This window comes from Malaclemys terrapin, chromosome 4 (genome assembly GCF_027887155.1).
Source record: "Malaclemys terrapin pileata isolate rMalTer1 chromosome 4, rMalTer1.hap1, whole genome shotgun sequence".
Lineage (NCBI taxonomy): Eukaryota > Metazoa > Chordata > Testudines > Emydidae > Malaclemys > Malaclemys terrapin.
The window spans coordinates 138,033,644-138,052,516 of NC_071508.1; the positions used below are offsets into that span (position 1 = coordinate 138,033,644).

The following is an 18,873-nucleotide window of genomic DNA, read 5'->3' on the forward strand; positions in this document are numbered from 1 at the left end:
GGCGCCTGGTCAGAAAAAAGGCGCGAAAGTAGTATCTGATGGACCAGGAGAAGGAGGGCGGGAGGGAGGGAGGGAGGGAGGGAGGGCCAAGTGACGACATGGCGTACAGGTACAGGAACAGGGAGAAACACAAACAACTGTCACACAGAATGGTCCCCCCAAAGATTAAACTGGAAACCCTGGGCTTAGCAGGCCGTTGATTTCACGGAGGAAGGGGAAGCAAATGAACACAGAATAAATCTATTTTTTACATCTTAAGGTGGCAGCCGACGCTGCAGCATGAGTGACAGCCATACCAGTATGATGATGATGGGTACCAATCATAATATACCATCATCTGCCAAAAGGCAAGGGGCTGCTGCTGTGTAGCAATGCAGCCCCATGTCTGCCAGCCCCACGTCCGCCAGCACCCAGCATCGCCCTCGGCCTCTTCTGGGTGCTTAGCAGACAATATTGGGCAATTGGCAGAAAATAGTACATTATGACTGGTAACCGTCATCATCGAGACAGTAGCATGTCTGCCCAGGTGGCCATGATTGACAGCCACTCCAGTACGACGACGACGGGTACCAGTCATAATATACCATCGCCTGGAAGGGGCTGGTGCAATGCAGCCCTACGGCTGCCAGCCCCACGGCTATCACTCATGCTACACCGTCTACTGCCAAAAGGCAGTTAGCAGCTGCTGCTGTGTAGCAATGCAGTCCCACGTCTGCCGGCACCCAGAGGACATATGGTGACGGTGAGCTCAGCTGTGCTGAGCGGGCTCCATGTTGTCTGCACAGGTAACCCAGGTAACCCAGGTAAAAAGGCGCGAATCTATTGTCTGCCGTTGCTGTGACGGGGGAGGGAGGGGCCTGACGACATGTACCCAGAACCGCCCGCGACACTGTTTTGCATCATCCGGGCATTGGGATCTCAACCCAGAATTCAAAGAAAAGGCGTGAACCGCTTCGCGGCTCGAGCTGTGGCGCAAACGTAGTATCTGACGGCCTAGGGGAAGGAGGGAGGGGGGCCGAGTGACGACATGGCGTACAGGCACAGGGAATTAAAATAAAGAACGGTGGCTGTGCATCAGGGAGAGACACAAACAACTGTCACAGACTGGTCCCCCCCAAAGATTAAACTGAAAACCCTGGGTTTAGCAGGCCGTTGATTTGACGGAGGGAGGGGGAAGCAAATGAATACAGAGAAAATCTATTTTTTACATCTTAAGACGACGGTGCAGCGTGACTGATAGCCCTCGGCATCTTTCTGGGTGCTTGGCAGCAAATACGGGGCGGTGTATGACGATGGTCTTCAGGCCTATTGCACGAGCTGCTGCTCAGGGAAGACTCTGCTAATGTGCGATGACCCGACTTGTAATAGGCCGGCTAACAGTCATAATACACCATTTACTGCCAAAAGGCAAGCCCCACGGCTGCCAGCACCCAGATCGCCGATGAAGGCTACCAGTCTACTGCACCGTCTACCGCCAAAAGGCAGTTAGCAGCTGCTGCTGTGTAGCAATGCAGTCCCACGTCTGCCGGCACCAAGAGGATATATGGTGACGGTGAGCTCAGCTGTGCTGAGCGGGCTCCATGTTGTCTGCACAGGTAACCCAGGTAACTAACCCAGATAAAAGGGCGCGAATCTATTGTCTGCCGTTGCTGTGACGGGGGAGGGAGGGGCCTGACGACATGTACCCAGAACCGCCCGCGACACTGTTTTGCATCATCCGGGCATTGGGATCTCAACCCAGAATTCCAAGGGGCGGCGGAGACTGCGGGAACTGTGGGATAGCTGTGGGATAGCTACCCATAGTGCAATGCTCCGGAAGTCGACGCTAGCCTCGTACTGTGGACGCGGTCTGCCGACTAGAGCACCTAGAGCATTTTATTGTGTGGACATACACAATCGGCTGTATACAACCGATTTCAATAAAACCGGCTTCTATAAATTCGAACTAATTTCGTAGTGTAGACATACCCTAAGTTGGGTATACTTAAAGCAGTACAACCCCTGCTAGCACAGACACTGTTATACTGATATAAAGGTGTTTATGCCACACAGGAAGGGGAATGAGGTATATGAATATAAAGCACCTTTATACTAGTATAACTACACCCACACTGGGGGGGGGTGGGTGTCCTGGTATAACTATACTGGTAAAAAAAATAAAAAAATCCCCACCCCTAATCCACATAGTTCTGCCAGTACAAAAACTGTGTTTAGACTAGGGCTTAGTTGTTTTTGCTGCTAACTTTAGCAGCTAGTTTAGATAAAGGAAACAAGTCCCATCTCTAATTAAAATTAATCATCAAAATTAGCAAAATGATTAATTAGCTGGAATGTGGAAATATTCTCAAGTGTAATTATCATGCCATTTGGTGTTAAAATCATTTGTATAAATTTGTTCTACTTCCTGCTGTCTCCCACCTGGGTGGATATCAAAAGAGGAGCTTTCTCCATCATAGCCTGCTAAATAGCTCCCAAACAATAAATATACTGAAGAGAGATTAGGTAAAAGAGTACAAATGACACCTTCTAACTGCAGGTTTCCTCCCTTTGCTTGGTTACAGTCAGATCTGCTGATTTTGGGGGATTTATTTTTCTTCCTAGCGCTTGCTGGGAACTTGCTATATCATAAATTGGGCTGTGACTAGCTTTTCCAGGCCCTGAAGTCAGTTTAACCAGCTCAGAGAGGATTACCTAAGTATTAGAACGAGCCCGATACTCTTTTGTTGCTCCCCTCCACTGTGGCTCACGTTGCAGGAAAAAGGAGGTCTGGTCAAAGAAAAGGGTGTGGCCAGTATGCCCCTTCACCATAACTTGGGACATTTTTAACCCTTTGGGCCTGTCACAAACCAGCATAAATTACAGCGGCCTACACTACACCAGGATCTAGGGAGAGAACTTTAAGCTTCTTTTGCACCTCAGCCCCACTCTGTGCAATTCAGCTGAACCTCAGGACGTTGCACTCTAAATTCAGAAAGGCACAGAGTTATATTCAGTCTTGGAACAGATAGGTGCAATTCCAATTAAGTTAGAAGAGATGCACATACTTACTCCAGTGCTGAAATTACCCCAATAGTAGGTGTGAGGGAGTTCAAAGCAAAAAGGGATGTGGTTAAGCTAGGGAGGTGTATTTGTGTAAAATGTGCTTATGCTTTAGCCATGAAAAGCCCTATTTATGACACAGCAGGCCCCCAGCAAGCCTGTATTTCGTGCAGCAGCCCCCGGAGCCTTGTTTAGCATCAGGATTGCCACTCAGCATAGGTCACCTGAGGACTGGTTCATAAGGCAAATGAAGAAGTCAAAGTAAAGTCTGTCAAACTCTGGCAGAAGTTAAGTAAAGCGCATCATGTACCATGAACACAGCCACAGAAGGGTGCTGGGTCAGAAGAGAGGCAGAACAGGAGCAGTACTACCTGGGGGAGGGGTCAAAAAAGGGCTCTCAAAAATATTGCCTATTATTCCACTACTCTTCACCTTCCAGCAGCGCTGGTTAAAGCCAATCTATTTGTTAAGGACAAATGCCACCAAATGGCCTCCCTATGAGGTGCCCTCAAGCACTGATTGGTAACTTACACACCTTGCTGCATTCTCTGCTGGTTGCACTTTACTGAAAAAAACAAAAGGAAGTATTTCTTCACACAATGCACAGTCAACCTGTGGCACTCTTTGCCAGAGGATGTTGTGAAGGCCAAGACTAGGGTTCAAAAAAGAACTAGATAAATTCATGGAGGATAGGTCCATCAATGGCTATTAGCCAAGATGGGCAGGGATGGTGTCACTAGTCTCTGTTTGCCAGAAGTTGGGAATGGGTGACGGGATGGATCACTTGATGATTACCTGTTCTGTTCATTCCCTCTGGGCACCTAGCATTGGTCACTGTTAGAAGACAGGATACTGGGCTAAATAGACCTTGGGTCTGACTCAGTATGGCCATTCTTATGTTATGTTCTTATGACTGCAGCATCCCAGTTTGGATTGACAGACTTTCTTGGGATAACTTTATCCATGTCTCCATATTTAGTTCTAGTTAAGAACAAAGGCCAGCTTCTTGTACCTGACTCCTGTGCCAAGCCCTTTCCCCCCAGCCCTGGTTGCAGGAGTGTCAGAGGTGGGGTAGGGTGTGCCAGGAGCACAGCTGTCCCTAGGGAACCACTGCCACCTTGGGTAGATTAGAGCAGCAGATTCCACCCTGAAAATCGGAGCTATAACAGGCTGCCTGATGGCATCCTTTATCTTCTGTTGCACTAAGTGGAAATCCCGCGCAGCAGAGAACCTGGGGCAAATGTTCAACCTTAGCTTGAGCTGTCTTTGATTTTGCTGGTTTGTGTTCCAGCCTTATTGTTCCTTACATAAACTTTGGGTTTTGCATTTATAAATGCAAAATCTAACTGTAGAGATGAGCATTCTCCATAACAACTTTGCACTTAGGTAGTGTTATTTCTACATGGGCCTCACAGTGCTTTACACTAACCCTCACAACACCCTGCAATTACCTTCAGTCTTCTTAGAATGGCAGCAACCCGTTTCTGGAGATTGTCCCAGCGCTGGTTGCCTTCATGTACCATCTGTTTCAGCTTGCTGGCTGAATCTGTACGATTCTCCCGGGCAAGCCGCCTATATTGTTTATTGATTAGCTCCAGCTGAGTGAGTCGCTCATGAATTTGTCGTTGAAATGCCTGTAATGCAAATTTAGTAATCTTATTCCTTTGCACTTCGGAGAAAGGATCGATAAAATACTGCAATCATGGAACAGAAAAATCAGATCCTCAAAATCAATCAAAACCAGGATTATGTTTTATCACCACAACCTGCCCTCAGACGTGTGTTCACAGCTCCCCACTGAAGTCACAGGACGTGAGAGCACATACGCAATTTGTCCTACTTACACAATTTAGTCTATTGCAGTTTCTTGTCCAATTGGAAATAAATGATCACATCAAAAATAAATGTAGTATATAATAGCTTGCAATCTCTTAGACTTTTATAAGCAAAACAAACAGCTGACTTACACGAGCAAATAAAATGTAGCTTTTAATAATCTACTATTAAGGACTGTTTAGAGGATCATCAACTGCTTGGAGAAAATGTGTCTAAAAGCAGTTCAAACACTGGCCCCAGGAACTAATAAAGGGCACAGTCTATTTGTTAGAGCCAGTGCTAGGCATAAGCAGAGTAAGCAATTGCTTAGAGCCCCAAGCTGCTGAAGGGAGCCCCTATTAATTATTAGCATGTGTTGGGGCCCCCCAAAATATTCCTGCTTAGGCCCCCCAATGGGCTAGTACCACCTCTGGTTAGAGCAGATAAGTATCAGGAATGTTGGGTTCTGTTCCCAGCTCTGTCACTGACTTGCTGCCTAATGCTGGGGAAGTTATTTAACCTCTCTGTCCCTCCGTTGGCCTATCTGAAAGATGGGTTTAAGCGTATTCCCGTATCTCGGAGAGGAGCTGTGAAGTCTGTAAAGAGCTTTGAGAGGCTCAGATGAAAGGTGCTTTATATGTGCAAGAATCAGTATTCTCAATAAGCACACATGATGTCTGTGAAACATCAATAGCTGAAATGAAAAGTGTTCACCTCAAACTTCTTCAGCTCCTCTTTGGCATTTGTGTATAAAACTTCAGAAGAGTTGGGATAAGCTGCTGTCCTTTCGGCTGATTTCAACCAGTCTTCAAAGCGAGAATAGTCATCCAAAAACTTCTGCCACAGGCGCCAGGTTTCCTCAATTCTGAGTTGGGGGGTGAGAGGGAAGAAAGGCTCGGTTTTATCACAAGCTTGCCAATCACGTCGCAACAATTTTTGCTTTTCTCTTCAAAATTTGGTTCATGTAGAATGCAACAAAATTCCCTGAAATCTCGCACAGTTACATACACGTCCTAGACGTGTCAGAAAAGGACTCACTTCATTCGCCTCTCCATAGACATGGAACAAATGTTTCTCCACCGTCTGTCCAGACTCCTGGTAGTCTGCTGGATGGAGTCACATTCCGTCTCATTAGCACATGCATCTGAATCGCTCAGCAACTTTTCACAGATATTAAACACAGATTCTACCCCTTCACTGTGCTGCTCAATGTCTCGTTGCAGATCCTGTGATTAGGAAATAAAAATAGTTTAATTAACAAGCAATTAAACATATACATTCCCTTGTAATAGGTTGTAACGGACAGAGAAGAGTGATGCAATTTTAGTTTTAATGAAAGGACTTCCAGAATGTGTTGAACAAATGACAAACTGAAAGAAGAGATCAGAGAGCTGTCATGAGAAAGTGCATTCTTCCCCATTTAATTTCTCAGTGAAAGTCCAATATCTTCATTAATAATTTGGACAAGTATAATACACATTCAAAATCCAAACCACACATTCTACATTGTAAATATGTAAAGACAAATGCATTTGTTTTTACAGTATCAGACAGCATCTCCTTCTTGGCTTATTCCAGTATAAACTATAGCGGTGAATACACAGGATAATTCATAACCTCAGTGAATGCAAGTGTATAATTCACGTCACTCTGGTAATATCACAAACTGCAGAAGAGTGGCACACACCAAAGAGTCACATCTGCAAATTTTCAGTTTCTCCCTCTGGGATCATCTACTCCATGGTATCATTTAAAAATGCAAAGTAAAGTTCTCTTGTCCAATCTGCACTATGCATTTTCTTCTCCAGAGTCTGTACTTCCATTGCATATGTGACACTTATCCCATATGTGCAACTCCTATTGAGACCAATGCAATAAATGCTGAATGTGCAATAGATATCCAAAGTGCAGGGTCAGAGAAGAAAACATCATCTGAAATGCTATTAAAAAGCCACCCCATGCAACCCTAGGGACTTGGGAAATACCATTTAATATTAACCACGTTTACATTTTTATGACCTCTTCCTGGCTCCACTACTGAAGATGCAATGACTCTGTTGGAACTTTATTGCAACACAAGCAAACAATGTCAATGGGAAATCCCATTAAATGGTAATGCCAATTCCACCAGCACTCCTGAACAAGAAATCCATCGTTGGTTTTGTTCTTGATTTTACAGCCCAGGGAGAACCCACAGGAATAGAGAAGACCACAAGGACTTAAAGGAAGCTGCTCTCAGGAATTAATAAAAGACGAACAGTTTAACTTCAAAATGTTAGTACAAAAGGACCAAAACCCCACTGGCTGATCTAAGCAAGAGTAGCAGGTGTACCTGAAAGCAGAACTAAGCCATAAATGACCAAATTTAAAGTATATAGAGTATTTTACATAAAAAGAAATATCCTTGGAGTTAATGAAAAGCTGCTGCTATTGATAATGATTTATGACATCATCCGTACTACTCACAGAGGTTTCTTTCTGAGGCTGCTAGAACACCAACTAATGCCAGAGTTTTGTATGTATCTTGCTAAAATTCAAATCTGTCTAGTTTGTTATCTAACCATATAGAGAAGAATGTCAAATGTGACTTGAACCTCTTGGGCCAGATTCTGCCACCCTTATTCACACTACCCGTGAGTTACTCCTTGAGAAGCACCATTGATTTCAATGGGACTATTCACAGAGGGCTAGACTGTGACTTTAGGCAAGGGGGGTGATACACAAGCTGGCTATCCCAGTAGTACCTTTGTGCTGAATCACCACTTTGAGTAACAATTCTACCCTGATTCCTCCTTGCCACTGGAGGTGTAGTAATCTGTTGTTGGCCTATACCAGCAGTTTATTACTATCCTCCCATTCCTGCAGTAGCTCAGCTTCTGTGCGTGGAGGGTGGGGAAGTGGAGGCAAGGCTCTGTCCTGTCCCTAATCTCCCACTCCATGGAGGGAGTAAGCAGACAATTAGCCTTACTTACTCCTATCCACCTGGACCAAGAGCAAGGTAGAGGTATAAGGAGTGGTGGGGAGGTGTCTTACTCCTCTGTGTGAATCACCGTCTAGCCCAGAGTAACATACTGCTCAACACGAGTGTCAAAATCTAACCCGTGTTTTTCTGACTGACTGCAATGTGTATTGTTACAGTCTTCCTGTTCGCGGACAGCTCAGCTGTTCTTTGGTTCTCTGTTACTTTTGCCTGGTAGTTCTGGAGCTTCTGGAAAGCAAGAGCAGTAATCCTTATACAGATGCTAAAAGTAGATCCAGCTCAGGATTTAAATAGGTTACTATGGATTCTAGGCTGTTCTCTCTACGCAAGAAGACGCTTGTCTTTTGAATCTGCGGCCTGTACATAGGGACAGATTCCACTCTCTGTTACGCTGCTGTAAATCTACGACTGACTTGAGGGATGTTACTCTGGACTTACTTACATTGGTGTAACTGTGATCAGAATCTTGCCCACAGAGTACAAAAACTATTCTATTAGTGCAAAAGTGTCTTGCTGATACTACCAAAGTATTGTTATTATCTGTTATGTTTTGGTTCATATAATAACTTCAGTCAGAATCCTTGCTGCTATCACAACTGCTTAATTAAAATGATGTTAAATCTCATTAAGATGGCAAGACAAACAAACTAAAACACACTAAATGATGAGGCAGAAAACATGCATACAGAACAAAAAAATCCTCACTTCATTGCTCAAAGTTTATTAGACATAATTATTTAACCGGCCCTACAATGCTGGACTCCTCCTGCAATACTGAGACATCTTTAATTTGTATTTTAAATCTTAAACAGAATGCCTTATGTTGCAATCTTCAACTTGTAGATGAATGAAACATATTATAAAAGCATCTCCGCCTGCAAACAGCTACCCAGAGTTTTAGAATTAACAGTTATTCAAGACAGCATACATAGCACCTTTGTGATCATGGATGTCCAACATAAAAGAAGCCATTAAGACATATTCCTCACCATTAGCTGTATCCATCAAAATATTTTTTGAAATAAAACCAAGGAAGATCTTTTCAAACCCCTATGTGAATGCAACAAGCAAAGCTTAGTGAAAGCTTTGAGCTATTTAGAGTGAGCATTAGATATCCAAAGATACCTTGCCATATCCAGTGTGTTTAAAGGTTACAGCAGGAGGAGGCTAGGGGTGTCTCAGACTTCTTTGTTTAAAATGAAATCCAAGCAATCAAACAGTAGCTTATTCTATAGGACTCTGAGGAGTAAATAATGTATCTTTGCAGCTGAAGTCTGAATGGCCATAGTAAAAATAAATTAATTCGGACACAATTCTTTTGTGTCCCAAGTCTGTTTTCTGCTCCCAGGAGGAGCTATCTAGGGTGTCAGCCGAGCATAATTTATCACAGCCTATGGAAGCTAAAAGGTTTGAATGAGGGGGAAATAATTACTTGTTATTTACAGAACCGTTACCATTGCAGATTAACCATTAAACACTGGGAGCCAAAGGCCACCCTTGCTGCTGCCTGCATGCGCAGCTCCTCCCACTAAAAGAAGAACAGGAGTACTTGTGGCACCTTAGAGACTAACAAATTTATTAGAGCATAAGCTTTCGTGGACTACAGCCCACTACTTCGGATGCATCCAAAGAAGTGGGCTGTAGTTCACGAAAGCTTATGCTCTAATAAATTTGTTAGTCTCTAAGGTGCCACAAGTACTCCTGTTCTTTTTGCGGATACAGACTAACACGGCTGCTACTCTGAACCCTGCTATAAAGTGTCTCAAAAATACTCGGTTAAGTGCAGTGTATTGTAACCAGATCAGTCTCAGGATATTAGAGAGACAAGGTGGGTGAGGATTTCTCTTTTACAGGACCAACTTCTGTTGATGAGAGAGACAAGCTTTCGAGCCACAAAGGGCTCTTCTTCAGGTCTGAGAAAGGTACTCGCAGTGTCACAGCAAAATGCAAGGTGGAACAGATTGCTTAGCATAAATAGTTAGCACATACCATAAGAGACCATTCAAGATAGAGTGGCCCATTAATACCTCTGCAGTCACAGGACAAAAAGAGGGGGTTAGTGAGTTAGAGATTGTTGTATAAGCCATAAATCCAGTGTCTCTGTTCAATCCATGATTTTTAGTGACTAGAAGAGTAACGAATTTAAGCTCCCAGCCTCATCTTTTGAAAGTATTGTCGTTTTCTTTTGAGGATGAGGACTGGTAGGTCAGATATAGAGTGATCATTTTGTGAAAAGTGTTCACCCACAGGTGATAGAGTGCTTTTGACTTTTTCTCAGAAAAATGATAAAAGACAAAAAAATCACCTGCAAAACAATTTCAAAAGATGAGCCTGGGAGCTTAAATTCATTACTTTGCTAGACACTAAAAACCATGGACTGAATGGACACTGTTCAGACAAGAGATACCTTGAGTGGTCCCTTACAATATGTGCTATTCATGCTAAACAATTAATTCCACCTTGCATTTTGCTGTAACATTGGGGGTACCATTCCCAGACCTGAAGAAGAGCTCTGTGTGGCTCAAAAGCTTCTCTCTCTCTCACCAATAGAAGATGGTCTAATAACAGATATTACCTCACCTACCTTGTCTCACTTTGGCAGGAAACACAATGGCTCAAAATGTGAACAACAGAAAAGTCTGTCAAGGAAAGGAAATGGGTGATTTTAAACATAGGACTGATCACAATCAGCATCACTTTAAGCCCATTTATTTCAGATGCTATGATTTCCCCACCTGCTGCTCAGCAAGTCTTTTCTGGATCTCTTGATCATCACAGATGTCATACACAACAGGCTTGGAGAGCTCGGCCTCAATGCGAGCCAACCAGGTGCGAAGGCTACTCATATTTTTGTCTAACGTCTGTATGACAGCAAAGGTCCCTTCCAGTTTCTTCAGCCTGGGGATATTGGAAAGAAAACAGGTTGTTATAAACACATTTAACATGGAAGCAGTATTAGCAGAGGCTCTGGAAATGAAGAAAGTATGATTTATAGAGTATTCTTATCTCCAAACTGACCTGCCTTCTGCCACATTTTAATTATAACCTACCCAAATTGGCACATCTACCAATGTGATATATGCCATCATGTGCCAGCAATGCCCCTCTGCCATGTATATTGGCCAAACCAGACAGTCTCTATGCAAAAGAATTAATGGACACAAATCTGACATCAGGAATCATAATACTCAAAAAACAGTGGGAGAACACTTTAACCTGTCTGGTCATTCAATGACAGACCTGCGGGTGGCTATTTTACAACAGAAAAGCTTCAAAAACAGACTCCAACGAGAAACTGCTGAACTCGAATTGATATGCAAATTAGACACAATCAATTTAGGTTTGAATAAAGACTGGGAATGGCTGAGCCATTACAAACATTGAATCTATCTCCCCGTGTAAGTACTCTCACACTTCTTATCAAACTGTCTGTACTGGGCTAGCTTGATTATCACTTCAAAAGTTTTTTTTCTCTTACTTAATTGGCTTCTCAGAGTTGGTAAGACAATCCCACCTGTTCATGCTCTCTGTATATATATCTCCTCAATATATGTTCCATTCTATGCATCCGAAGAGGTGGGATGTAGCCCACGAAAGCTTATGCTCAAATAAATTTGTTAGTCTCTAAGGTGCCACAAGTACTCCGGTTCTTTTTGCGGATACAGACTAACACGGCTGCTACTCTGAAACCTGACATTTAAGGAGATGTTGTGAACAGGGAGCGGCCCTCCTAGCCTCATTCGAGTGCTAGTGGGTTCCTCAGTCATTTCCCTGAGGACATGTATACAGAAAACTTGCCCCAGTGTACATTTTGTGTATTTGAGACAATCTAGACACCCACATCTTCCTGGGGTGCAGTGTGACTCCACATTGCACCAAAATGCTGGGCTGTGCATCCCAGGTAGGAGCTGCTCCTTAGTCTTTGAGCTGCATGCTCCATTGCTTGCATAAGTGAAGCCATTTACATTCATGCAAAATGGGTCTAAAACACTATTGGGTCAATTCGGATCTCTCCTCTCATTTACACTGGTAGTATTTTACAACTATTTGATACAAGTATACATGAGGCAAGGCAGTGGAAAAATCATTATTTTCCCTAGTTTTCTAGGATGGGCTCTTTCTCAAGCTACTCTCACATGTGAATTACAGTTCAATCTGGAAGGACGGGCACCCTGCCAGCAGATTTTGATCCTGCTGGGAATATGTTAAGTAGGTTGTGCTGCCCCACTGAGGGAGATGGTTTGCTACACCAGCTCTATACCTGGGGGATGGGAGTTGTTCTCTAGAGAGAGAGATGGAAGACGTAGGGCATGGGTTGCGCATGGGTTGTCTGAAGAGAGGAATCTCAGAACAGCCATGCCTTGGGAAAAGGTTTGAACTGCATATATGTGTTGTTTTAGTGTTAATTTCTGTGTTAATAAAGCCAAACCCCAGGAAAAGGGGTGAGTTTGGACACTGCACTCTGTGTGGACTATGCCTCTGCCTCTTCTGTTTTCAGCAGATCTGAGGGTTAGGGCACACATCTCTATGGCTTCCCTAAACAGGCCATCTATACTTTTGTCTCCACAGCAATGGGATATTTTGGCCACATGGACTATGTCCATGCTGGTTTATGCAGAAAAGTGCAACACAACTCTCTAACATACATGAAACAGAGCGGTGAAGCTAGCATAATAAATCTAAAATGAGAAATTTAAATAAGCCACTATGAAGAGAGAGAGAGAGAGAGAGAGAGAGAGAGAGAGAGAGAGAGAGAGACATGTTTCAGAAAAGGTCCTGCTCTGATTTGCAAGGACAGCAGAGACTCTGGGCCAGATCCATCCCTGGTATACTCCCTCTGTAGTCAATGAAGTTACATCACAAAGGAATCTGGTTCTGGCTCTCTCTTGCCCAGATGGGTTAACTTTATTTCCCCTCACTCCCATCTTAGCATCTAAAATAGGCCAAAGTCACAGGTAGTATATCCATTCATCTGCTCCAGGATGGTGATTCCTGTGTACCTGTTTTGTACGGGTAAATTGACAATTCCTGATGGATGATTTCCATGGGAAAGGTAGATTGCTACTCTGCCGTGGCAGCTATTGCCCTGCTTCAACAATGTTTTGGAAAGGCTTTTTCAGATACGACAAGGGAGCTTGATATTATAGTACAGCAAATGGCTCTAGTCCAACTGGATATAAGAATGGCCATACTGAGTCATCTAGCCCAGTATCCTGTCGTCTGACAGTGGCCAATGCCAGGTGCTTCAGAGGGAATGAAAAGAACAGGTAATCATAAGTGATCCATCCCGTGTCGTCCACTCCCAGTTTCTGGCAAACAGAGGCTAGGGACACTCAGAACATGGTGTTGCATCCCTGCTAATAGCCATTGATGGACCTGTCCTCCAGGAACGAATCTAGTTCTTTTTTGAACCCTGTAATAGTTTTGGCCTTCACAACATCCTCTGGCAAAGAATTCCACAGGTTGATTCTGTGTTGTGTGAAGATGTGGTTCCTTTTGTTTGTTTTAAACCTGCTGCCTATTACTTTCATTGGGTGACCCATATTTTTTGTGTTACTTGAAGGAGTGAATAATATTTCCTTATTCCCTTTCTCCACACTAGTCAAGATTTTATAGACCTTTATCATATCCGCCTTTTGTCATCTCTTTTCCAAGTTGAAAAGTCCTAGTCTTTTTAATCTTGCCTCATACGGAAGCTGTTCCATAACCCTAATAATTTTTGTTGCCCTTTTCTGGAACCTTTTCCAATTCCAATATATCTTTTTTGAGATGGGGTGATCAGGTCTGCACTCAGTATTCAAGGTGTGGGTGTACCATGGATTTATAGAGAGGCAAAATGATATTTTCTCTCTTATCATCAATCCCTTTCCTAATGGTTCCTAACATTCTGTTAGCTTTTTTGACTGCCACTGCACACTGAGTGGATATAAGTGATCCATCCCCTGTCATCCATTCCCTGCTGGCTATGTTTTCAGGCAACTACCCACAATGATCCCAAGATCTCTTTCTTAAGTGACAGATAATATAGATCCCATCATTTTATATGTATAGTTGGGATTATGTTTTCCGATATGCATTACTTTGCATTTATCAACATTGAGTTTCATCTGCCATTTGTTGCCTAGTCACCCAGTTTTGGGAAATCCTTTTGTAATTCTTTGCAGTCTGCTTTGGACTTAACTACCCTGAGTAATTTTGTATCATCTGCAAATTTTGCGACCTCAAAGTTGACCCCATTTTCCAGCTCATGTGTGAATATGTTGAACAGCACTGGCCCCAGTACAGACTCCTGGGGGACACCACAATTTTCCACTCTTTGCTTTTCAAATCCCCTTGCGTATCTACAAAATGACTGTGTATTGTACATACAGAATACCATAAAGTGCTCAAATCTTTGCATTCAGACAACATATGAGGGCTGGTTGATGGTATCCAGGCCTCAGACTGGCACCGTTCATTCACACCACATTCATGCTAAAGGTGCAATCCTGCAAACACTATCTGGGTTAGCGCTTACTACCAAGACTTCGATGGACGTCAATATCAATAGTACACCTAGTATTATTATTACTATTTGTATTCCTTTAGCACCCGGGGTCTCCCATCATGGACCACAACCCCATGGTGCTAGATGCTGTGTAAACAGAACAAAGATATTCAGTCCCTGCCCCAAAGAGCTCGCAATCTAAGTATAACATCAGAGACAACAGGGGAATACAGAGACACAGATTGGGGAGCACAAGGAAACCATGTGACGGTAAGTAATAATTAAGGCTGCAAGTCTGTCACGAGGTCATGGAGTCCGTGACTTTCCAGGACCTCTGTGACTTCCGCGGCTGCTGGTGTGACTGCCCCTGAGGCCACCTGCTCAGGCAGCTGCTGGGATGGACCCCGGGACCAGCCACTTCGGCAGCTGCTGTGGTGGTCCTGGGACCAGCCACACTGGCCACTGCAGGAGCAGCCCCGGCAATTGGCCCCGGGGTCGCTGGAGCAGCAGCGGTCCCAGGGGCCACCCCGGAGGGCGTCAGAGCAGCTGTCCCCAGGGCCTCAGAGCAGCTGGGAGCAGTCAGCCCCCGCTGCCCATGCAGGGACTAGCTGTCAGTTCCTGGGGCATCCCAGAGCGACGGTGTCTCAGAGCCACCCAGGAGCTGCTAAGTTTTAGTCAGGGGTATTTATAGTAAAAGACATGGACAGGTCACAGGCCATGAATTTTTGTTTATTGCCCGTGACCTGTCCATGACTTTTACTAAAAATACCCCTGACTAAAACTTAGCCTTGGTAAGTGTTTGCATGGCTGCACCTTTGACAAATAAACAAAGATCAGGAAAAACAGGAAGGAAGAAATTTTACAATGAAGTGATTTTTAAAAGGAAAAGATTTTACAATGATGAAAGCAAATACAGCTGTTTGGCTTAGAAACCTCCCTTATTCAGGATATCAATATTGTTCTCAATATGTTTGTTGTAGTAGAAAATGTTTGTTAGGATTGCCAGCAACTATAGCACAATGGAAACAACCATTGTGGCACTATTAGCATGTGTTTACTTTGTAACACAATTATCATCAGAGACATGCCAATCTAATTAACTAATTTGTTACATATGCCAGCTAGAATATGTCTTTCATCCCAGCCTTAATGCTCTGGGTCATTAATCTCAATCTTGAGAACTAAAACCTAAGATAAATGGACAGGTGATAATAAACCCCTTTCAGAAATCAGTGCTGGTACAATATCACAATATGTGAACAAACTACTGCCTTGAATAAACACACAGATGGGTAAATTCTTAGTGAAGTCAACAAACACTGTGCATGTGGCTCAAGGTTAGTATATTCTAATTCTGTTCTCTATAGGTTTGTATTCCATGCTCGACACTAACATGTGAGTGCTTTCCAGTAGCGCATTAGGTGACTAACATCTATCACGTGTTGTTTGTTCTCTCATCATCTCCCTAGAGGAAGAAGCGTGCACAGTGGAGAGTTTTGTTTTAGAAGGGAGGGTAGAGGAGGGGAGTTAATATAAATGTTGCTATGTATTTGTTAGAGCAGGCAGGTCAAAGAAACATGCCTTTCACTTGGAGGAGATGGTGGTGAGGTTTGTGATGGTCCTTAATTCCTGGGGGAGTTCATTCCAAAGTTTCAGAACCAGCCCCTGAAAAAGTTCCGTCTCCCACACAGATAAGCTTTAACCTGGCTGTAGAGAGTTTCACTGTGACAGAGAAACGAAGTTGCCAGGTAGCCATAAAAAAATCCTGAAAGGTGCTGAAAGCCTCCTGAGAAATGCCGGGTGCCCTCAACTCCCACTGATATCAAAGAGAATTGGAAGCATTTCCTCAGGAATGGACCTGGAGGAATATTGGAACAAAGAATCCAAGACCCTTTGACTGAATAAAAACCACACGTGTGTGTCACTACTATTGTAGCCTCATATTTGCTTTCTGCAAGCGTTTGTGTGAATTAACTTTGGTTTGCAGAAAATGTCATGACTGCTCCTCAAATACGAACCATAGGAGTATTTGTGCTGCGAGTGTTCATATCATATGGCTGTCTTGAAAGCTCTTTATGGGTATGAGAGTCATTTAATCAGGGAGCAGAAGCTGTACCATGTGAGCTAGGTGACCAATCACACGGCATGAATACTGAGTTGAGACAAGCAAATGATCAAAGTAATAGATGCAGTGAACAATTCATGATCACCCATAGGCCAAAATAGGGTCACATAACTTTGAATAACGAACACATTTGTAACAATCGAAGTGTGTAGGTACCTCACAAACAGACATAGCTCACTAATTTATTAGATAACGGACTCAGCTGCAAACAATTTGCTCGGATTCACTCAAGAGACTATTGGTTCCTAGCAGCACTGGGTCATAACATTCCCCAGCTGCAACTTGCTTCTCTGGGGCTATGAAAAGGAAAAGGCTGAAAAGTCTCCTGTACTTTGCAATGAACATGACTTAAATATGGCCCTTATTCATTCAATAGAGCACTTAAGTACATGCTTTAAGACAAGCTTGGAAGAAAATTATTACATGTTTTCATCTTAAAGCCTAAATTCAAGTAGAGGCAAGGGACTGTATATAGTGCAAGTGGGTTATAACTAAGGACCTGATCCTGAGACACTGAAGTGAATTGAAAGACTCCCATTGATCTGAATGGGCTTTGGATCAGGTCCTAACATTCCACCACTGAAGCCTGAATTGAAATGCATCAGATGGCCTGAAACAAATCCGTCCTAGATGTTAGTGTCATAAACCCACAGGAAAGGATAGCATGTTTGGCAGTCCTTGCTCAGGACGTGTCCGGGGGTAGAAGGGTTCTTTTGTTGCAGGCCAGGACTAAAGTGTGTTGGCAGGAACATGATGTGATAAAGAATTGCACAGTGCCTGCCTGCACTATGCTGGTTTATAATCAGTGCTGTCAGAAAATGTAGCAGAAAGAACAAGCTATAAATAAAACTCATTTCTTTGTTTAATGGGATGAAGAGATTCAGATGTATATTTTTAAATCTTGTTTATCAGTGTAAATATCATTCTGGTCAGGCAGTGGGGATACTATTCATATTTGTTAAAGAAAATATGGTGAAATTAAATTGCACCGTCAATTGACATTACTGTCTGATAACAGGAAATCTTTGTTCAGTAGATTTTAGTGCAAACTGACTATCTAAAGCACACAAGCTTAAGAAATGACGACTTCATTTGGGCCCAACCTTTAAATATGTGCAAGTTCATTTCTCTGTGCAGCTTCTGGCTCTTGGAAAGAACACAGAAACCTTTACATTGGTTGGTTCTATTATCTGAATGAAGAGAATTAATATCACATAATCACTGAATAAGAAGGCGCACGCTGCATTTCAAACCTTCCATTTATCCATAATATTGTAGTCCCAAATCTCCACTGACATTGGTACGAGACACCAAAGAGACCAGTACAAATTTTAACTTAGAAGGCCCCTGAATGCTATTTATCCAGTCTAATGAACTGCATCTCCCACACAGCATAATCCATTTTCTCATCCACTTGTCACAGGCAAATTGCACACACACACACGCGCACATGCTGACATAGCAGTGCCCATCCCCCCAGGCTGCTGAACCACCCAGACAGATACTACTGAATTAGTGATTTCTATTCTTACACGCACTATAACCAAATGCAGAGCTGATTATTGAAACAGCACTTACCGTTTATAAGGAAAAATCATTCCTTAGCTTGTAAATCCCAAGCTGCAAGGATTCTGTCTGTGTAACCACAGCACTCATGGAAGAGGAAACCCCTCCTGTATGGATGCCCTATTTATTCATTGCTTTAGCATCTCCCCTAGGGGGGGGAAAGCCTTTTTCATCCTCCTCCTCCTCTGCAAAGCCCCTAGCTGGGGAGTCACGACGTGCGTGCGCGTGCACACACACACACCACACACACACCCACTGGTTTCCTTCTGTTAACCTGCATTTTTATCTGACAAATTGCTGAGAACCCAACCACAAACACAAAGTAGCTTTATTTTGACACAACAGAATTAGCTCATGAAGAAAAAGACCCTGAGTGATTGCCTGGGGGTGGTAATGAAAAGATGACGCTCTACAGGCTTCAAAACCAAAAAGTAAAGTCTTCTGAGTACAATCAGATACCTTCAGCCTCAGACTCTGATGATTTATAGAGGAATTTTCCTATTGAAGCAATCCCCAAAATTAAAACACACACAAACGCACCCACAAATGCACAAAATGCTTACTTGGATTATGTTCTCTGTTGCCTTGTTTGCTTTCATATCACAGCTTTTTATGTACAAATTAAAGCTTACGCCAATTCAATCTAGCCTGTCCTGTGCTCAGCCCTCCAGTGAAGGAGTAGGGCCAATGAAGTACAAGGAATTACACTGACAATCAAATTGCCTCCTAATCTTTACTTATGACATCATTCGTTTGTCAAAAAAAATCGATCATCACAAATTCCTTGTTCTGACAGCACTGCCAGAGAAGGGTGAGAAGGGCTGGGAGGGAGAGAAACTTGGTTTAAACACAGATGTATCT

General features: G+C 43.3%; 1 protein-coding gene across 8 annotated transcripts in view; it reads right to left on the minus strand.

Moving 5' to 3' along the window:
* The window catches only part of SYNE2 (spectrin repeat containing nuclear envelope protein 2), a 262,085-nt gene that overhangs the window by 18,446 nt on the left and 224,766 nt on the right, over positions 1 to 18,873 (minus strand). For all 8 annotated transcript variants that reach the window (XM_054026012.1, XM_054026015.1, XM_054026014.1 and 5 more), the window contains 4 exons: positions 10,570 to 10,732; positions 5,893 to 6,080; positions 5,569 to 5,719; positions 4,491 to 4,673 (listed from right to left, as the gene is read on the minus strand). In XM_054026012.1, coding sequence (XP_053881987.1) covers positions 4,491 to 4,673; positions 5,569 to 5,719; positions 5,893 to 6,080; positions 10,570 to 10,732 — 685 coding nt within the window. The remainder of the gene's footprint in view (positions 1 to 4,490; positions 4,674 to 5,568; positions 5,720 to 5,892; positions 6,081 to 10,569; positions 10,733 to 18,873) is intronic.